This window comes from Lepisosteus platostomus, chromosome 5 (genome assembly GCF_059453375.1).
Source record: "Lepisosteus platostomus isolate fLepPlt1 chromosome 5, fLepPlt1.hap1, whole genome shotgun sequence".
NCBI lineage: Eukaryota > Metazoa > Chordata > Actinopteri > Semionotiformes > Lepisosteidae > Lepisosteus > Lepisosteus platostomus.
In genome coordinates this window covers 4,356,044-4,377,284 of record NC_142615.1, presented here as the reverse complement: position 1 = coordinate 4,377,284, position 21,241 = coordinate 4,356,044, and the positions used below count along the sequence as shown (strand labels likewise).

Here is a 21,241-nt window from a genome sequence, read left to right as displayed (position 1 = left end):
CAGGTGGTGCTGTACAATGGCCGACCCTGCGCTCTGACCCCCAGCTTCTCTCTCTCCCTGTCTGTGTGTCTCCTGGAGAGCCAGCTGGGGTCTGCGACAAGACCAATTCCTCATGCAAGACATTGTATAGGGTTAGTAAAGTGATGTTGTTGTTGTTATTATTATTATTATTATTATTATTATTATTATTATTATTATTATTATTATTATAAATGCACCAAAGATCACGGATCATCCTGCTCATGCTTCAATGCAGAGAGCACTAATCTAACCGGATAAAACCTATGAACAATTGTAAACGATCTCTCTCATGTCATATTGATAATAATACTAATTTTATATTATTAGAAGCCTGGATGTCCGGGAAAGACGTCATGGGGAGTCTGAGGGCGGCGCTATCCATTCTCATCCGATCTGCCGTAAGGGGGTAGGATACTTTCATATTACCCGTGGGGTCTCCTTTTCACATTCCACCTGGTTTTGCGGGGGGCTGTACAAATTGTTTTAGCGCTATAAGTGTGTCCATGATGTGTTTTTTTCCTCCGGGGCAGGTTTTGGTAGGTATTTTGAAGGCGCCGCTTAATGCCGCTACTCACGACAACAAGAGCTCCGGTCCCGCCGCGCTGCAGTCGGAATTGAAAGTTGAGCACACGCGTAGATAACAAAATAACTCGGTTAAATGTGTAAAAAAAAAAAAAAGAAGAAAAAGGACACGAAATAGGAGTAGCTCAGATATCCGCCGCCCGGGGCGACGCATTTTTGCGGAGTGACGACTGTTTATCACGGAAGTAGACGGAAGTGCCCGGTATTATTTCATTGTACTTTATTTACTTTATGTGTCTGCTTAATTATATATATATACACGCATAAATACTTCAGTTTCATAACTCATATCTCCCCACCTGTCGCTTTACACCTAGAACATGCCTTAGCCCTTCAGTCGTTTGATATAATTAAACGTACGATGTCGGATATTGTAGTTTTGGGCTTCGTTGTGTTATCGGAGAGGAGGAGACTCCCGGGTTTGCAGTCGTGTTTTTGTATCGTCCCGAACTTCCACGCCTCCAGGTTGGCCGGACGGCGAAAGCCGCATAAAAGCGAATATTTATTCGCCGTTTCATAAGCGGAACCGAGGACGGAGACGTTAAAGGTTTCGTGTTCGCCTCAACGGTGTTGAAAAGTGTTGTTGTTTTTTTTTAAACAAGTAGGATCACATTAATGACGCGGGAAATAAAGTGGGGAAAAAATGCGTTTATTATTTTGTTACACGGAACGGCCTCGCTTGAGTCCGGATCGTCACGATCCGAGAAAATATTCGTTCAATTGTCGATATAAACAACAAGAAAAAAAAGGGAAGTATTCTGACTACGTAGCAGGAATCAACATCCAGGCAGGGCCCTGTCAGATGACCTCGAAATTTGCTTACTTCTCCGTTTTTAAAAAACGGTTTCGAATCCGCCATCTCGCTCGTCGTGTCGGCTGAGGGCCAATGACAAAAGTCAGGGGGGCTCACAACCCAACACAATCCAAACACAACGGTCCCGGTGCCGTTACAATCCCGTAAATAAACAAAAGCCGACAACACACAAGAAGACGTTCACAAACCAAAGCGCGGGCCGTCATTGCCTTTCTCCACACCAAACCAAACAAAAAACAAAAACAAAAAAGCAACACTTTTCTCCCCGGACACGCTCCAGACACTCTCAGTGACGAGAGAAAACACAAAGTCTAACGCAAGCTACCGTGCTGCTTTGCACTTTTCTACATAAAACAAACATAGATTCCATACAGACTGTGTCCAGGCTGTGAGCACTGAGCCTGTCCTCTCTGGACAGCCAGGTCTGCCTGTGTCCAGTGTCTGTGTCCAGGCTGTGGGCACTGAGCCTGTCCTCTCTGGACAGCCAGGTCTGCCTGTGTCCAGTGTCTGTGTCCAGGCTGTGGGCACTGAGCCTGTTCTCTCTGGGCAGCCAGGTCTGCCTGTGTCCAGTTTCTCTGTCCAGGCTGTGGGCACTGAGCCTCTCCTCTCTGGACAGCCAGGTCTGCCTGTGCCCAGTTTCTCTGTCCAGGCTGTGGTCACTGAGTCTGTCCTCTCTGGACAGCCAGGTCTGCCTGTGTCCAGTTTCTCTGTCCAGGCTGTGGGCACTGAGCCTGTCCTCTCTGGGCAGCCAGGTCTGCCTGTGTCCAGTGTCTGTGTCCAGGCTGTGGGCACTGAGCCTGTCCTCTCTCGACTGCCAGGTCTGCCTGTGTCCAGTTTCTCTGTCCAGGCTGTGGGCACTGAGCCTGTCCTCTCTGGGCAGCCAGATCTGCCTGTGTCCAGTGTCTGTGTCCAGGCTGCGGTCACCGAGCCTGTACTTCATAAGGTTGTAGGCAGCCATGTTGGAAGAGTGTTAAATCCAGTCTTTATAAAGTAAAAGGCATCTAAAAGGAAGAGGAGGGTTTAGAATACTAAAGCAGACTAGGGCCATGGCTGTAACATAGAAATCAGATTAGACATCCAGCTCTAGAATACAACATAGAGTAGGACCTTTGTTGTAGTCTGTAATCCAGACTAGACTAATGGCTCTAGAATAAAACCCCAGACTAGACCCATGGCTCTAGATTAAAACCCCAGGCTAGATTAATGGCTCTAGAACACAATCCAGATGAGACCCACGGCTCTAGAATAAAATCAGACTAGATCCGTTGCTCTAGAATAAAAATGCAGACTAGACTAATGACTCTAGATTAAAATCCCAGACTAGATCAATGGCTCTAGAACACAATCCAGATGCGACCCATGGCTCTAGAATAAATTCAGACTAGATCCATTGCTCTAGAATAAAATCCCAGACTAGATCAATGGTTCTAGAAATCCCAGACTAGACCCATGGCTCTAGATTAAAATCCCAGACTAGATCAATGGCTCTAGAACACAGTCCAGATGAGACCCATGGCTCTAGATTAAAATCCCACTCTAGATCCATGTCTTGAGAATACAATCCCAGACTAGATTACATTCTCTAGAATAAAAATCCAGACTAGACCCGTGGCTCTAGATTAAAATCCCAGGATAGATCCTCTGCTCTAGAATAAAATCCCAGACTTGATTAATGGCTCTAGCATACAATCCAGACTAGATCCATGGCTCTAGATTAAAATCCCCAGACTAGACCCATGGCTCGAGAATACAATCCCAGACTAGATTAATGTCTTTAGAATAAAAGTCTAGACCAGACCCAAGGCTCTGGAATGGACCATGAAGCCAGGTGGTGACTTCAGCTTGGCTGTGAGCAGCAGGACTCTAAAGGCGGCTGGTTTAATCTCCTCCACAGGTGCTCACCGGTCCCCAGCCAGCTCGGCGTCGGAGGGAGATGCTCAGCGGTCATCCTCAATGCCAGTCCACACCCAAGGAAGAGGAAGAGCAAGTGGGAGGTGAGATGGGGGCTGTGTTGTGCAGGAGAAGGGTGGTTTTCAGGAAAGAGGCTAGTGTGAGGGTCCAAGCCTGTTTCGCACAGGTCGACCAGCGACTGCAGTCGGACAAAGCAGTTCAGATTGTGGGGATCCGCAATTTCATACTGCGCCGTCGCCGAAGTCAGGTGTCAGGCCCGATTCTCAGTGTCGAGCGACACAGCGCAGGGGCCCCGGGTTTCATTCCCAGAACATTAGCTGTGTTATGTAACGATGCTAACAGCTGTCGGGGAAAGTGGGTGAAGGCTGACCCTTCGACTAGGTTGTCCGTCCACCCGTCCGACGGGCTGTTCCGGAGAATGATTGATCTCCCTCTCGGTTTCAGCTCCTCCGCGCTGTGGTCGGCCTGCATTCAGCTGCTGCCCCTGCTGACGGAGGGTGAGTCCCCAGATCTCCAGATCTCCAGATCCCCTGATCCCCTGATCCCCTGTAGCTGGTGTCTCACCTCTGCCTCTCCTCTCCTGACTCTCTTGTTTTTTCTCTTGACTTCTTGACATCAAATCTGCAACCACACAAATCACCTCTTGTTGAGAACATCAACGTCCTGTCTCGGATGTTTTGATTGTCATTGTGGGGGAGACGGTCCTGAGGGAGAGAGAGCTGGTGTCCAACCCCCTCTGGTCCTAAGGGAGAGAGAGCTGGTGTCCAACCCCTTCTGATCCTGAGGGAGAGAGAGCTGGTGTCCAACCTCCTCTGGTCCTGGGGGAGAGAGAGCTGGTGTCCAACCCCCCCTGGTCCTGGGGGAGAGAGAGCTGGTGTCCAACCCCCCTGGTCCTAATGGAGAGAGAGCTGGTGTCCGACCCCCCCAGTCCTGGGGGAGAGAGAGCTGGTGTCCAACAATCCTCCCTGATCGTGGGGTCCCCCTGTGCCTGCTGGTGTTTTTATCAACCGATCTGTCGGGTTGTCCTAATTGGCATCTTTGATTAGGCCGCCGGTGGTGGTCCTGACTTCTGTGCAGCTGTTTCCGTGATCTGTCCAGGGTATCCCAAGGTGCTCCCCTTCCAGCAGGCTTTGTGATTTTGCGTTCGGCTGCGTTTTTTCGGCTTCGGTCCTAGTTTGCCTGAGTCATTCTGGGCCTCTGTCACCCCCCTGTTTCTTCAGGGCTCCTCCAGGTGTCGGTGAAATATGGCCAGGTGGTCACCCTGCCCTGTGACGGGACCGCCCACGTGCCCAGGATTCCCGAGGACCAGCTGCACGTGCTGTGGAAGACGCTGGATCAGCACGTCTACGAGTTCGTGGATGGAAAATTCTACCCCAGTGCCGGGTTCGAGCACAGAGCCCAGATGTCCCAAGAGCAGATCAGGCGGGGGGATTTCTCCCTGACCCTCGGCCGCACCACCTTCGCCGATGAACACGTCTACGAGTGCCTCCTGGAGGCGGATAAGGAGTACCTGCTCGCCAGCATGGAGCTGTCCATTCTGGGTAATAATAATACTAATAATACTACTCCTAATAATTGCTTACACTTCTGTAGCTCTTTTCTGGACTCTCCACTCGGAGCTCTTCACAGGTAATGGGGATCCCACTACCGCCACCAGTGTGCAGCTCTTTACAGGTCATGGGGATCCCACTACTGCCACCAGTGTGCAGCTCTTTACAGGTCATTGGGATCCCACTACCGCCACCATTGGGCCATTCTGGGTAATTCCCACCTGCTCGCCAGCATGGAGCTGTCCGTTCTGGGTAATAATAATACTACTCCTAATAATTGCTTACACTTCTGTAGCTCTTTTCTGGACTTTCCACTCAGAGCTCTTCACAGGTCATGGGGATCCCACTACTGCCACCAGTGTGCAGCTCTTTACAGGTCATGGGGATCCCACTACCAGGGTGGCCATTCTGGGTAATTCCCACCTGTCGCTCTGGGCTGCAGGGAATTGTACAGTTGAGCGCGGATACTGGCTCCTTCTTTTTGATGAGGCCAAATAAGCTCTTCCTCCCCGGAGACCCGGAATGCCACCAGAAATAAGAGTTTAAAAAGCTTCGTTTGAAAAGGAGTCCCCTTGCAATTGGAATTAGATACTCATTGGCCAACAGTGCCATCTAGTGGATAAATCGCCACAGTACAAGCTCCTCATTAATATTCTAATTGTTCCTAATATAGTGAAACCATATGATCTAAAACAGAAAAGACGTATTCGTGATATAATGGGAGTATTTGTGTCTTAATTGGAGGTCCCTCTTGTTCAAATGTCGAACGGCGTGTGACGTTTTCGAAGTTCACGGGTTGACATGAGTCCCAAAACCCAGCTGACGTCCTGATGTTCAATCTCTCTGCTTTCAGCTCATAAAGAAAGTGTCACCCATCAGTCTGGAGTCTCTCTCTCTCTCCCTCTCCCCACTGCTGGTCCAGTGGAGGTGCTGTTTGATCCTGGAGGATCTGCCCAGTCTCCCAGAGTCTTACTGAGCAGCGCAGGGCTCCCTGGCCCCGGGTACGAGCAGAGAGTGTCGGTGCAGGATGGCTCTCTGACGCTGCGTTCCCTCACTCCAGCTGATCAGGGCAACTACACAGTGAGGGACCTTCAGGGAAACACTATCAGCAATGTGACAGTCACTGTGGATGGTGAGCAGGTCTACAGTAGGGTCACTAGAGGGGTCTACACTCCTGACAGAGGGGGTTCTTATATCATCCTCTGTCCTGATTGTCTTTCAGCTCACAGAGACACTGTCACCTTGCAGCCTGGAGCCTCTCTGTCTGTCCCCCTGTTCACTGGAGAGCCAGTGGAGGTGCTGTTTGACCCTGCAGGAGCTGGAGACTCGACCTCAGTGTGTTCTGTCCAGAACAGCACAGCCCGCTGTGTCCCCCAGTACAGAGACAGAGTGTCGGTGGAGAATCAGGAGCTGAGACTGCAGGACCTGAGGAAATCCGATCAGGGGAACTACACAGCACTGCTGTCACGCAGCAGGAGAGCCATCAGTATTGTGTCTCTCACTGTGGGAGGTGAGTAACTGCACAGAATGAATGGGGTCGTATTGGAAAGTCTACTGGCCCCGGAACAGAGCCTTCTCCCCAGTGTCTCCTTTAACTGACACTGACCCCTTTCATACAGCTCATACCTGTGTGATAATCTTACATTCCCATTAAACTAAATACATGAGTGCGGCTCTATGCATAAACGTATTGCTCACGGTGCCCTCTGGTGGCCGCCTCTTGTCACTGCTGTCCTCTCAGGACACCTCACCTGTGATCTGTTGAATTTTCCCAGACCCCCAACATTTTCTGCATTATTCGAATGTCACTTGATGTACACCACCTAAATCCGCTAGATCCTTTTAAAAAGCCCCTGGGATTTAATCTTCCCACCTCCGTCTGGAAAGCACTCTGTTCAATTAAGGCCGTGACCGACCCCCAAACCAGCACTGTGCTTGTGGGCCATCGTTGGGGGGGAATGAGGTGAATTGATGCACTCAGGGGAACTGCTGTCCTTGCTGTCGCCTTGCACCATGGGAGTTGTAGTTTACAACTATGCACCATGGGAGTTGTAGTTTACAACCATGCACTGTGGGAGTTGTAGTTTACCGCTGTGCACCGTGGGGGTTGTAGTTTACCGCCGTGCACCGTGGGGGTTGTAGTTTACCACCGTGCACTGTGGGAGTTGTAGTTTCTGTCAAGTGCATGCAGGACGGTCTCCCAGATGCATTTTTCCACCCTGGAGTGTTTTATAGTAAGCGCTTTCATTGATCAGAATTTTTCCTGTCCACAGGTGGGGACTCCCATTTCGTGTACCTCTGGATCCTGGTCCCCGTGGCGCTGCTGCTGCTGGTGCTGGGAGCTGGGCTGGTGCTGTACAGGAAGAGACAAGGGCGCTGCTCAAGGTCCGCAGTGAGATACACTCCGGGGGAATAATATGGCGGAGAAGCCCGGAGCCGAGAGAGAGAGTCCAGGCTGTCGTGAGCGACCCGCCAGCGTCTGGTTTCCGTGTGTATTGGGGTGAGGGTGTACCCCAATGCGCACACACACAGACTTCCCAGGCGGCTCGCAGATGAGGAGACCCGATCCCCGATCACGGAGCCGCACGGCCCGGCAGAACCGCCCGGGGACTGACGCCCTGGTCCGCCGGGCGTGTTTGTAGAGGTCGCTCTGACGCTGGTGACCTGTCCCAGGAGGGTTTGTCTGTCCACACCAGGGGCCGGACTGTGGCACTGGACCCCCAGTCCTGTGAGTCTTATAGCTCAGGGGTCCCCAGTCCAGTGAGTCTTATATCCCAGGGGTCCCCTGTCCAGTGAGTCTTATAGCTCAGGGGACCCCAGTCCAGTGAGTCTCATAGCTCAGGGGTCCCCAGTCCTGTGAGTCTTACAGCTCAGGGGTCTCCAGTCCAGTGACTCTTATAGCTCAGGGGTCCCCAGTCCTGTAAGTCTCATAGCTCAGGGGTCCCCAGTCCAGTGTGTCTTATAGCTCAGGGGACCCCAGTCCAGTGAGTCTTATAGCTCAGGGGTCCCCAGTCCAGTGAGTCTCATAGCTCAGGGGTCTCCAGTCCAGTGAGTCTTGTAGCTCAGGGGTCCCCAGTCCAGTGAGTCTTATAGCTCAGGGGTCCCCAGTCCAGTGAGTCCAGCCCCTGGGGTCCCCAGTCCAGCAGGTCTGTGATGTACAGCCCTGGCTGCTCGAACAGATTGGAATCTTCTCTAATAGGCTGCTACCTTGTGTCTCTCATAGCAGAAAACGGCATTAATACTCACTACTCGAACCCCTAGCGTTTGCTCTCTCTGTGAATCAATATTTATCATTAAATTCTCTGCTAAAGAAAGTGTCTCTTTGTCGAATAAAAAAAGCAGTTATGCCACACCGATAAATATGCTCCCCCTCGTTTCTGTGCGAGAGAATTTGTTGACGGTGTGTTTGTTCACCTCAGGTGAACACGTGCAGTAACCGGCGGTGTCCACTGGAGGGCAGCGGTGAGCTGGAGCCTCTCACCACAGACACTGGGCAAACTCCACCCTGGCATCAGCAGATCCCCCCTCCCCCCCAGAGCCGTAAGGCAGCAGATCACGCCACCCTGCTGCCCTCACACTGGCCTGGCAAGAGGGGGAACCCCGTCCCACCCCCCCCAGGAAAACCTCATGCATGAGAACTGCAGGCAGGCTCCCCACAACCCCCCCCTTCACGAGGACACACAGGAGCTGTGCACAGGACCACTTCCTTTTATTGGGCTTAAGCTTTGACACAAAGTCACTCCCAGTGCCAGACGTATATCGCCCTGCAGCTCCCAGCTGGCAGCCCTCTCCCCCAACACTGGAGCTCAGCAGGTGTGAGCCTGGCCAGTACCTGGAGGGGAGACTCCTGGGAGAAACTAAGGATGCTGCTGGGAGAGGTGTGAGTGGGGCCAGCAGGGGGCGCTCTCACCCTGCGGTCTGTGTGGGTCCTGATGCCCCAGTATAGTGACGGGGGACACTGGACTGTAAACAGGCGCCGTCCTTCGGATGAGACGTCAAGCCGAGGTCCTGACTCTCTGTGCTCGTTAACAATCCCGGGGTGTCTCTGGAGAAGAGTAGGGGTGTTACCCCAGTGTCCTGGCCTGATTCCCTCCCTGGTCTTGACCCATCATGGCCTCCTAATCACTCCCCCTCTCTGAACTGGCTCCATCCCTCTGCTCTCCTCCCCACTGAGAGCTGCTGTGTGCAAAGTGCTTCAGGTACAGTGTCTAAAACAGCACTATATATATATCTAAGGAGTTGTTATTATATACTTATATGCACAGTGATGTATTTTACAGGAATTGGGGCAGAATGCACAACAGGGGCAGCATCTCAGCCGGGATTCGAACCCTCAACCTCAACCGGAGCTCAAACCACTGCCTCTCGTTCATTAACCCGCCCCCCCCCCCCCCCTTCCGAGCGAGAAACAGCGATCATGCACTGTCCACTGCCCCCCAAGGGAAGGGGGGCTTTAAGAAGACGTCTTCCCAGCGGCTGAGGGAGGAAGCGAAGGGGATTGGCGGCGCTGGATCGACAAAGGCTCGGTCACGCCCCGCCTAGCGTGGCGGTAAGGACACCCAGAGGCGTCTGCGCCCTTGCTCGGGGGGGCGCGATCTGTGAGGGTCGAGAAGGGCCCGCCTCTGGGCGTGACGTGGTTTGATCTGTCCGGATTTCCCTCTGGACTCGGGGGGGGGGGGGGTGGGGGTTGGCGCCCGGGGAATCGGACTCTGCTCCCCGTCAGAAGGTCTGGATCTCGGCGTAGGTCGTCCCCGGCGCGCTGCACCTCTCTCCCTTCCGTCTGGAGCTGCCTGTGGGGACTATAGTTGAGTAGTGCAGCCCTTCCTCTTCCTCCTGCTCACAGACACGGGGCATGTCAGACATTAGTAATCGCTCTCCCCCCCCCCCCCCCCCCCACTTTCTCGTCACAGGCATTAGTAATCGCTCTTCCCCACCCCACTTTCTCGTCACAGGCATTAGTAATCGCTCTTCCCCTCACTTTCTCATCAGAGGCATTAATAAACGATCTTGCTTATGAGAGGCATTATTAATCGCTCTACCCCCCCAACTTCCTCATCACAGACATTATTTATCACCCTCCCCCCACACACACAAACACACACTTTCTTATCACAGGCATTATTAATCGCTTTTCCCCCACTTCCCCATCACAGGCATTATTAATCCCCCCCACCACACACACACTTTCTTATCACAGGCATTATTAATCGCTCCTCCCCCCCCCCCCCCCCCAACTTCCTCATCACAGGCATTATTAATCGCTCAAATTTGTCTCCAGCTTCCTGAATGGGATTTACCATTTCTGTACACTGCACTATTCTGCACAGTAGTGCATCACCTATTACCTGGCTCTCTTGACTGGCTCTCCTGACACTCCTCCTCTGGCGGCTCCCTTCATCGGAGCTCCTGTCTCTGCGGTCTAGAAATAAATCGGGAGCAGTAAATCAGGGAACCAGGCCCAGCAACAGGGCTGGACGGCTTGTTCCCCACCCCCACCCCCCTCTGTGTACAGTAGAGCCTCCTGTCCTGACTGGAGGAGCTCACCCAGCTGTGGCTGGAGAGAAGCCAGGGTATCAGCTTTGTTCCCCACCCCCGCCCCCCTCTGTGTACAGAAGAGCCTCCTGTCCTGACTGGAGGAGCTCACCCAGCTGTGTCTGGAGAGAAGCCAAGGTATCGGCTTCAACTGCAGGGCTGGGCAGCTTGTTCCCCACCCCTACCCCCCTCTGTGTACAGTAGAGCCTCCTGTCCTGACTGGAGGAGCTCACCCAGCTGTGTCCTGAGAGAACCCAGGGTATCGGCCTCAACAACATGGCAGGGCATCCTGTTCCCCACCCCCGCCCCCCTCTGTGTACAGTAGAGCCTCCTGTCCTGACTGGAGGAGCTCACCCAGCTGTGTCTGGAGAGAAGCCAGGGTATCGGCCTCAACAACCTGGCAGGGCATCCTGTTCCCCACCCCTGCCCCCCTCTGTGTACAGACGCGCCTCGCGCTTTCAGATATAAATCCAACGTCGTTTCAACTTCAGTGGCAGGGGGTTATTCTTTCAGCAGGGGGGGTGTATTTCTGACCTGGTGTGTATTTCTGTTGGTGACTCCACTCGGTTGGCGAAGTGCACTGTTTTGTGAAGGGGGTACCAACCTGACTCATTTGTAGATCAGAGCACCAGGCAGAATATGAGGTAGGAGGGGGAAATGAATGATGATAATAATGGTAACAAGACAGCACCAGACACGACAGAGTTCAGCTGAGGGTGTGGGCGTATTCAAAGGGAATGGAGAGACGATATGAATGTCACCTGTGTCCGATGCGTGCTCTCTGCCTCACAGCATCAAAAGAACACGATCGACACCTCGTGAGACAACCGAGGTCCTGCAACCTCGGCCCCCTGCGTGTGCGAAGACACAGGCTGCACCTCCGCGCATCTGCTGTCGCGTCTCTGGGTGCAACTCTCCACGGTTTGACACCTCTCTGTTTTCTGTTAGGCAGAAGCCAGCGACAGCCCAACAGACAACAGGAAGCCATCGACGTGAAACGTTTTTTTTTTTTTGAGGCTCCTCTCGAGACTGGATGTTAAGAGAGGGCGATTTTTTTTTTCCTCCCACAGCAACATCTTTACGCAAAGAGTGGGGGGTGACTGGAACGAGCTGCCTGGCCCCAAGCTGGGGTGACAACTGAGGCACAGCGGACTGAAATGTTACCGTCCGTTGCGTTCTAAGGAGGAGAAGATGAGAGGAGCAGGGGCAGGTTCGGGGGGGGGGGTTTTCTCTGACCTCTACAGTCAAACAGGGCCACCAGCGGACGAGAGGGTTACTGTCTGGTTTATATTTTTTTTTCAGCAGCTTCGATACAGAAATGGGGCCCATACACTGGCCCAGGCAGGGGTAAGCGCTGGAGCCCTGGGTTCAATTCTAGACCTGGGGTGCTGTCCGTGTGGAGTCTGCATGTTCTCCCCTGGTTTGCATAGGTTTCCTCCCGCAGCCCAAAGCCTGAATTGGATTTCTGGGAAAACTGGCGTGTAGGAGTGTATGTTTGTGTCTGTGCGTCTGTCCCTGCGATGTCCGGGGTGCGCCCCATTGCACTCTGGGATAGGCTCCGGCTCCCAGCCCTTGACCACTCTTTTTAACGAGCGACCTCAATGACGCCCTGCGCCTGGGAGAGCCCGCAGATCGCCCTACGGTATTCTGAGCGCCTTTTCGGCTCTGCGTTGTTTGCAAAAGTTTACAACAGGATCGGTTTGCTAAAACTGAAGGAAGGAACTGTACCCCCCTAACACCTGAGAAGTGAACAGCGGTGATCTGTGGGCTGCCAAATAAACAACCTGTAGCCACTGAGAACCTCACACTTGCTTCTGTGCGCGTCAGAGCTGTTAGCGCGCACAGCTGGGGGGGCTGCCATCTACAACACCCGAGCTGTCGTAGTGACAATACGTGCAGATTCACACCTGTCTCCTCTCTCTCTCTGCGCCTCAGAACTGTGAGATCTCAGAGCTGAGGCTGCTATGGGATATATCTTTTGGACCCGAGCTCACAACCGGCACGTGCACACAGAATCGCATCTGACTCATCTCTGGGCTCACCAGAGCTTTTAGACACACCGGATGTGCACACAGAATCACGCTCACTCGTCTCTGGGCTCAACAGAGCTTATAGACACACTGGATGTGCACACAGAATCACGCTGGGCTCATGTCTGGGCTCACCAGAGCTTTTAGACACACCGAATGTGCACACAGGATCACACTGGGCTCGTCTCTGGGCTCACCAGAGCTTTTAGACACACCGAATGTGCACACAGGATCACACTGGGCTCGTCTCTGGGCTCACCAGAGCTTTTAGACGCACCGGATGTGCACACAGAATCACGCTGGGCTCGTGTCTGGGCTCACCAGAGCTTTTAGACACACCGGATGTGCACACAGAATCACGCTCACTCGTCTCTGGGCTCAACAGAGCTTATAGACACACTGGATGTGCACACAGAATCACGCTGGGCTCATGTCTGGGCTCACCAGAGCTTTTAGACACACCGAATGTGCACACAGGATCACACTGGGCTCGTCTCTGGGCTCACCAGAGCTTTTAGACACACCGAATGTGCACACAGGATCACACTGGGCTCGTCTCTGGGCTCACCAGAGCTTTTAGACGCACCGGATGTGCACACAGAATCACGCTGGGCTCGTGTCTGGGCTCACCAGAGCTTTTAGACACACCGGATGTGCACACAGAATCACACTCGCTCGTCTCTGGGCTCAACAGAGCTTATAGACACACTGGATGTGCACACAGAATCACGCTGGGCTCGTGTCTGGGCTCACCAGAGCTTTTAGACACACCGGATGTGCACACAGAATCACGCTCGCTTGTCTCTGGGCTCAACAGAGCTTATAGACACACTGGATGTGCACACAGAATCACGCTGGGCTCATGTCTGGGCTCACCAGAGCTTTTAGACACACTGAATGTGCACACAGAATCACTCTGGGCTCGTGTCTGGGCTCACCAGAGCTTTTAGACACACCGGATGTGCACACAGAATCACGCTGGGCTCGTGTCTGGGCTCACCAGAGCTTTTAGACACACTGAATGTGCACACAGGATCACGTTTGGCTCGTCTCTGGGCTCACCAGAGCATTTAGACACACTGAATGTCGACACAGAATCACGCTGGAGTTTATCCCATCAAGCAACAGGCACAAAGCAGTCCATCACAGGACACACACACACACTCACAGACCCTGGATAGGACACCAGTCCATCACAGGACACACACACACTCACTCACACACCCTGGACAGGACACCAGTCCATCACAGGACACACACACACTCACACACCCTGGACAGGAGACCAGTCCATCACAAAACACACACACACACTCACACACCCTGGACAGGACACGAGTCCATCACAGGACACACACACACTCTCACACACCCTGGATAGGACACCAGTCCATCACAGGACACACACACACACACACACACACACACACACACACACACACACACACACACACACACACACACACACACACACACCAGGGCCACTCTTCCTACCCCACCAGCCTGTCTTTGCACAGTGGGAGGAAACTGGAGCACCCGGAGGGGAAACCCCCTTGAACCCAGGCAGAACGTGCAGACTCCACACAGACCGCACCCCCTGAGCCCGACCGACCTCACCTGCTCGGTGGGAGAGGCAGTAGAGGGTGCAGGCGGAGGAGATCAGGGCGGAGAGGGGGACGGCGCCGGCCAGGAGCCCCCAGGACAGCGGGAAGAGTCCGGAGCGGTCACACGCGATGGGGGTCACTCCTGTCCGGTTGGAGGATCCTCCTTCAGGTGCTGAGCCTTGGAAGAAGAGCCAGCATGATGGCGTTAATCTGCTGCCCCGATGCGGGAGATGTCTGGGATCTCTGAGCTCTGTGGTTACTCCGTCTCGACTCGTCAGGCTGCTGTCCGGACAGACCCCCCCCACCTCAGAGCCCCCCGGGGCCACTGGGGGGCATGAAAAAAAGAGGACAGTCCAGCCCCGGAGGACGAGACCTGCTCACCTCTAACAGCATGTGAGGACAATGTAGCCCCTTCGGGTCCTCAGAGATCTGCTGCTGTGATGCACAGACTGGCACACCGATTGGTTAGCTGGCAGACTGATTAACTGGCACACTGATTGATTAACTGGCACACTGATTGATTAACTGACAGACTGGCACACTGACACACAGTTAATTAACTGGCGCACTGACACACTGATTGATTAACTGGCGCACTGACACACTGATATACTGATTGGCGCACTGACACATTGATTTATTGACTGGTACACTGACCTACAGACTGGCACACTGATTGATTAACTGACATATTGACATACCGATTGACAGATTGATTGATTAGCTGGCACACTGACTGGCACACTGACACACTGGTTGATGAACTGGCACGCTGGCACACTGACACACTGAGTGACTAACAGACACACTGACTGGCACACTGACACACTGATTGATTAACTGGCACACTGACCTACAGACTGGCACACTGGTTGATTAACTGACATATCGACATACTGATTGACAGATTGATTGATTAACTGGCACACTGATTGATTAACTGACACACTGACCTACAGACTGGCACACTGGTTGATTAACTGACATATCGACATACTGATTGACTGATTGATTAACTGGCACACTGACACACCGATTGATTAGCTGGCACCCTGGTATACTGATTGCCGCACTGACACACTGATTGATTAACTGGCACACTGACACACTGATTGATTAACTGGCACACTGACTGGCACACTGATTAACTGGCACCCTGGCACAACGAGTGATAAACTGACAGACTGGCACACTGAGTGACTAACAGACACACTGACTAGCCAGATCCAGCCTCGCTGAGCCCCTAGAACCCCTAGATCTCTCACCTGGGAAGACGAGTCGGGTTCCGTTTCCGAAGGTGATCTCCCCCCCGACTCTGTCGGCACAGTAATACAGCGCCAGGTCTTCCTCGGTGACGTTCTCGATCCGCAGGCTGCTGTTCGGAAGGGCGGTGAAGCGAGACTCCAGACCCTCTCTCCTGTACACCTTATTATTTTTCTCCTGATTGGATTTGGAGACCCTCCACATCAGCACCAGGACCGGGGTGCACCAGGCGCGCTGCGCGAACCACGCGGTCCCCGATTGGTAAGTGACGTCACAGCCCAGGATGACCGTGTCGCCCGGACTGACCGCTCTCACCTCGGCGCGCCCGGACAGGGGCCCCGGTCCCAGGACGGCGCCTGCGGACACAAAGCCCTTCACAACCCCGAGCTTTTCAAATCCAGTCGGTCCAAACGGCTCCCTACAACCGCCCCGAGCGAGTGGCCACGGGACCTTTTTGTTTAAACGCAAAATGTCGTTTACATGTCGTGCCGGCCGGGAAAACACCTTGCTGGACGACACGAGGCTCGGGAGCCGACTTCCAAGGTGAAGTCCGAAAGAATAATAAAACGCCCATTTGATGCTCTCCGGCGCCATCGTCAATTGAAAAACGCTTTAAAAAGGCGCTCGGAGGGATCAAACCGTTTTGGCTCAAGGGGACGTCGATAAGTGCTACTTTTTGCTTTTCCAAAAAAGAAGCAAGTCGCAAGTGGTGCTCTAAGATCATAGCTTACGAACAGACGTGTCTTAATAAGCTTCAGTAATGAGCGTAGCGTTCATGTGCCAATTTTATTTGCTGATGAGTCAATATTACGCGACACGCGGCAGGGGTGTTTTGATCATTCGTGTTGAATGATCATTACATGTCTGGGGGGTCCCAAGTTTGAATTCCGGACCGGGGGGGGAGGACACTCTGTGAGGAGTCTGCATGCTCTCTACCCCGTTTCCTGACGCTTCTCCGTTCATTCGGACCCACGGACTACCCGATTCTATGGGAATTTAAACCTTACCCGAAGCACAACGCACAGGGCATTTACGACAATAAAACAACAACAACAACGACAAAACACCAGCATTATAGGAAGCGAATTAGATTTCAAACTGTCTGGAAACGGAGAAGCGGCTCGTTAAAATATTGTACCTCGCACCTTAAACACGCCGGACGTCCCGAGTATGTGACATATTTAATTGATAGACTTTGAGCGTGTGATACCGAGTGATACCGATCAATACCGTCTGGTAGCGGGTGATACCGTGTGATACCGAGAGCGTGTGTGATACCGAGAGCGTTTGATACCGATTACACTCGTGTGATACCGAGTGATACCGACTAATACCGTGTGATACCGAGTGATACCGTGTGATAGCGTTTGATACCGATTAATACCATGTGATAGCATGTGATACCGAGAGCGATTAATACTGTGTGAAAGCCTGTGATACCGATTGATACCGTGTGATACCGTGCTATACTGGTATTATTATTATTATTATTATTATTATACCGATTAGTTTCGTGTGATAGCGTGTGATACCTATTGATACCGTGTGATACCGTGCTATACCAGTAGTATTAATTATTATTATTATTATTATTATTATTATTATTATTATTATTATTATTATTATTATTATTATACCGATTAGTACCGTGTGATACCGGGGTACAATGTGATACCGAGATCGTGTGTGATACCGAGACCGTTTGATACCGATTAATACCGTGTGATAGCATGTGATACCGAGAGCGTGTTATACCGTTACCGATTAATACCGTGTTATACCGTTTGATACCGATTGATGCCGTGTGAAACCGTGCTATACCGTTTGATACCGATCGGTACCGTGTGATAGCGTGTGATACCGAGAGCTGCACCGAACCTCGCCGATTTACTCACCGGCGCGCGGGGGGCAGTCTGGCACGCGTGCCCGGGTGTCCACTCCTGACCTTTAAGCGCTGTAATTAGCGGCGCCTCTTAATTATCCCCTGCTCCCGGACCAGGCGCGCGGCCCGGGGGGGAGCAGACAGGGGGTTCTGGGAACGGGGAAACGGACCACCGGACAACGACTGGCCGCGACACGGGGCCGTATTGGGAAGAGAGCCCCGGTAAGTCCCGCGAGTCCCGTTTTTTTCTCCTCAGTCCCGGTTCGACGAAGAGGTTCTTGGCGATGAAGGTGTTTCTCTCCATTTTTTTTTTTTACGCGGCGTCTTTTCCGGCTTCGGGGGCGATGATGACCTGAATGTCGATCCCGGGCGGAGGAGACGCGTTTTCGCTGGTTCTCACCGTCTCCCTTGAGAGGTTTTTCGATGGTCTTTTCACCCCGAGCGCCCGGAGCCGTTTATACAGCAAGTGTCGAACCGCGTAAGCAAGGACAAAAAATGCAATTGTATGTGAAAGACCTGCATATCAGTTCACAACTGATTGGATTAGTAAACATCTGGAAATTGATTTTCTCTGTCCTTAAGCATCGTCATTGGTTCGTTTTTGATCAGTGTTTCTCTTAAAAACGAATTTGAGAACGCAATGCTTAGACGTATGCCCATTTTGATCATCCTGTACATTAATAATCTGTCATGGTCTGATTTCAAGTTATTGTCTTGACTACAAATGACTGTTTTTTTGTTTGTTAGTCACGGGCGTAGTCGTTTCGGATCGGAAAGGTCTGTGCCCTGAAATCATGATTGTGGTCGTGTTACAGATCGGTGTTTTCTGATGGATTCGAGTGGTCCATCGCCGTCAGCGCGGCAGTCGATTAAATGATCGACTTGTAGAGGACATTGGTCGAGTCGTTTACGATTTAAAAATCGAACTTCGCTTTCAAAGTCGCAGAGTGAGTGAATGAGAGACCCGAGCCGTTTCTTTCTTTAAACGCGAAGGCGGCTGAAGACCTCAAACATCAAAGCATTGCTGTACTTAAAAGACACCCAAGGTCTAACATTAAATAACCTAACACTTCGTGCCTTTTTTTACAAAAGGTTTCAAACCTCAGTATCTTGGAGTCGTGGATATTCTCTATTCCAAATGTGCCCAAATGCGTTTTAGGATATTTCCTTGGACATATCGATAGTTTTACCTGTGGGGCTCGCAGAGTTGCCCTATCTCTCCGACTAGGGACAGGAGAAGGTTGAAAAACGACATTTTAATAGAACACAAATCGATTTTAAAAAAATCGACTACTCGGGGGGAATCGAACAAAAGTCGAGCCCGGCGATACAGTTTGGCGGCGCGACCCTGCACGTGTCCGGTTTTGAAACGCGTCGAGGTCGATGTGACGGTCCTGACAACCCACCCGGCGTCGAAAACGGTCTCGATGTCGGCAAAGCACACAAGGTGGCCGGGGAGACTGGCGCAAAATCGAAAAGTCCCTTTTTCGCGTCTGGCGGTGTCCAATCTGTGCGTGAAAAAAAAAAAACTTTTCTACAACGGTTTTCAAAGTAACACTTAATCGCTCGATCAGGCTGAACGTTGTACGGGAAAATATCACGGTGGCTTTAAATTCGGAATACAAAATGTACTTAAATCTTGCGATTAATGCCACTACGTTAAAAAAAACAGCGCTTTTCCGACACTCTGTGAACAGTTCATTTATCATGCCGATATTTCCACGATGTATTTAATTCCAACCACTGGGGTCAAAACGTGTTCCCAAGCCAAAAAATGTACCGTCAACCGTCGTCTCTTAAAGTTACGCTGGAGCACCCCGGTTATTTCAAGTAGCCGGAACTCCTGTGAATAATTTAGCAATATCTCTATTAGAGACCTAATAGGTTCTAAACCAAATGTATACAATTCTACTTTAATCGCTCTGAGTTGTTCAATAGTCGCCGACGAGAAGTTTCGGACCGCTTTTCTGATTATTGTTACGAGCCGGCTTTCGGACATTAGGGAAGCCGTAAAAAGACGAGAGAAGTCAGTTTAGGTCCGTCTAAAAAAAAAAAAATATTAAAATACATAAATCAACTTTGTTTACCGTGTGCTGCGTGTTTGAAAGACACCGGACCGTGACATCTTGCGTAGCAGGCCGCCAGGTAGACATTTAGGCACACAAAAAAAACAATTCAAGCTCACGTTTGTACGATCTATTGCACTTGTATACTCACAGATCACAAAGAGCAGCTTCATTTTTTAATTTGATTTTTTTTTCTGCTGGGTTGATCCTCAAACCGAACTCAGGCGGGTGGCACCTTTCATAGGCAGCTCGACTCTCGGTGTCTCTGAGCTTTTTCGCCCCGTCTTGTCTCCTTAAACGATGTTAATCGAAGCCCCGCCTTGGGCTAAGCCTTTCTGTGACGAGAGGTGAAGGGCAGCCGAGGTGTTCCTTAGAAATGTTCTTGGGAGTCGCGTTTTTTTTTCCATGTTTTGTGGGTTACAGTTGCAATCGACAAGTTACACTACTGGGCTTAAAATAATTTTAAGGGTGCGAGGAAAAGTCAGAGAACCTTTTTTTTTGGGGGGGGGGATTGGTTGAGATGCCGCAGGCAGGACGGGGGGGGGGGTTCTTTACACAGAGGGTGGCGGGGGTGGGGAACAAGCTGCCCAGTCCGTGTGGTTGAAGCCGATACCCTGGCTTCTCTCCAGACACAGCTGGGTGAGCTCCTCCAGTCAGGACAGGGGGCTCTTCTGTACACAGAGGGTGGCAGGGGTGGGGAACAAACTGCCCAGCCCTGTGGTTGAAGCCGATACCCTGGCTTCTCTCCAGACACAGCTGGGTGAGCTCCTCCAGTCAGGACAGAAGGCTCTACTGTACACAGAGGGGGGTGGGAGGGGGGAACAAGCTGATACCCCGGCTTCTCTCCAGACACAGCTGGGTGAGCTCCTCCAGTCAGGAAAGGAGGCTCTTCTGTACACAGAGGGTGGCAGGGGTGGGGAACAAGCTGCCCAGCCCTGTGGTTGAAGCCGATACCCTGGCTTCTCTCCGGAAGCAGCTGGTTGAGCTCCTCCAGTCAGGACAGGAGGCTCTACTGTACACAGAGAGGAGTGGGAGGGGGGAACAAGCTGATACCCTGGCTTCTCTCCAGACACAGCTGGGTGAGCTCCTCCAGTCAGGACGGGGGGGCGCTTCTGTACACAAAGAGTGGCGGGGGTGGGGAACAACCCCCTCCCCAGCCATGATGTTGGGGCCGCTATCCTGACGGGGTGATATTGATTAGAGGTGTAGATCGAGGTAGCGGCCTCCTCTCTATTATATACATTTTCTGCATTGAGAAAAGTCGCCAGAGATGTGACCGCGCAGTTACTTCAAGGGAACAAAATCGCAGATCGCTGGGGCGCTTTGAAGCTTCAATAGCGCAGAAATGTGGGAGGTATCTTTAACTTTCAGAAACCCCGCGCTTCTTCTGATCATTATCTAAATGAAAATGTGTCGAGTTGTCGCGGACAGTTCTATAAGCACGTAACGTTTCCGGGTCCAACGGATTGCTTTTCGCTGCCCTGAACGTGATGCGGCTTTCGAGAAAAAGACGTCCGCCTTCTCTCCCGTGTGTGGCCGATCTCCCCTGCTCGCTGGTGTCTTGAAGTGCGGAATTTACGCCGGGGATCGGCACGGCGTCGTAGTCGCCAGCATGGGTGGCCTCGGATTGACGGGGGACCCGGGTTCAAATCTGGACCCGGTGTTTATCTGGTGTTCGTGGGGGGTTTCCTGCACACGGCTCAGAGACGTGCTGGTGGGTTGATCAGCTTCCGGGAAAACTGGCCCTGGTGTGAGTGTGTGTGTGTGTCCTGTGAAGGACTGGTGTCCTGTCCAGGGTGTGTGTGCGTGTGTCCTGTGATGGACTGGTGTCCTGTCCAGGGTGTGAGTGTGTGTGTGTGTGTGTGTCCTGTGATGGACTGGTGTCCTGTCCAGGGTTTGTGTGTGTGTGTCTGTGATGGACTGGTGTCCTGTCCAGGGTGTGTGTGTGTCTGTGATGGACTGGTGTCCTGTCCAGGGTGTGTGTGT

At 52.1% G+C, this 21,241-nt stretch overlaps 2 protein-coding genes across 9 annotated transcripts; one reads left to right on the top strand and one right to left on the bottom strand.

Moving 5' to 3' along the window:
• The first annotated feature begins 79 nt into the window (after nt 1-79).
• LOC148662585 (uncharacterized) lies at nt 80-8,238 on the top strand. 7 transcript variants are annotated; one of them, XM_088632232.1, is made up of 9 exons: nt 80-131; nt 349-427; nt 3,312-3,411; nt 3,773-3,825; nt 4,549-4,869; nt 5,732-6,010; nt 6,101-6,388; nt 7,152-7,601; nt 7,795-8,238. In XM_088632232.1, the coding sequence occupies exons 3-8, from the start codon at nt 3,371-3,373 to the stop codon at nt 7,292-7,294; spliced, it is 1,125 nt and encodes a 374-aa protein (XP_088488358.1). In that variant the 5' UTR covers nt 80-131; nt 349-427; nt 3,312-3,370; the 3' UTR covers nt 7,295-7,601; nt 7,795-8,238. The 7 variants fall into 7 exon arrangements, with proteins under 7 accessions (XP_088488358.1, XP_088488359.1, XP_088488360.1 ...); XM_088632233.1 differs by lacking the exons at nt 80-131; nt 349-427 and adding an exon at nt 440-557; XM_088632234.1 differs by lacking the exons at nt 80-131; nt 349-427 and adding an exon at nt 613-805.
• A 332-nt stretch (nt 8,239-8,570) lies between these two features.
• Nucleotides 8,571-19,542, bottom strand: LOC148662584 (uncharacterized). 2 transcript variants are annotated; one of them, XM_088632290.1, is made up of 5 exons: nt 19,407-19,542; nt 15,310-15,663; nt 14,058-14,222; nt 10,224-10,297; nt 8,571-9,668 (listed from the first exon to the last, which is right to left on the bottom strand). In XM_088632290.1, the coding sequence occupies exons 1-5, from the start codon at nt 19,426-19,428 to the stop codon at nt 9,417-9,419; spliced, it is 867 nt and encodes a 288-aa protein (XP_088488416.1). In that variant the 5' UTR covers nt 19,429-19,542; the 3' UTR covers nt 8,571-9,416. The 2 variants fall into 2 exon arrangements, with proteins under 2 accessions (XP_088488416.1, XP_088488417.1); XM_088632291.1 differs by having other exon boundaries at nt 9,456-9,711.
• Between the last annotated feature and the right edge of the window lie 1,699 nt (nt 19,543-21,241).

Bases quoted from the DNA above. Each gene is read 5' to 3' on its own strand.
- LOC148662585 (XM_088632232.1), top strand. From the start codon at position 3,371: ATGCCAGTCCACACCCAAGGAAGAGGAAGAGCAAGTGGGAG. The intron at 4,870-5,731 runs GTAATAATAATA...CTCTGCTTTCAG, and splicing joins CATGGAGCTGTCCATTCTGG to CTCATAAAGAAAGTGTCACC. The intron at 6,011-6,100 runs GTGAGCAGGTCT...ATTGTCTTTCAG, and splicing joins TGTGACAGTCACTGTGGATG to CTCACAGAGACACTGTCACC.
- LOC148662584 (XM_088632290.1), bottom strand. From the start codon at position 19,428: ATGAAGCTGCTCTTTGTGATCT. The intron at 15,664-19,406 runs GTGAGTATACAA...TTGTGTCCGCAG, and splicing joins GAAGCTGCTCTTTGTGATCT to GCGCCGTCCTGGGACCGGGG. The intron at 10,298-14,057 runs GTGAGGTCGGTC...ATTTATTTCTAG, and splicing joins CTGCCTCTCCCACCGAGCAG to ACCGCAGAGACAGGAGCTCC.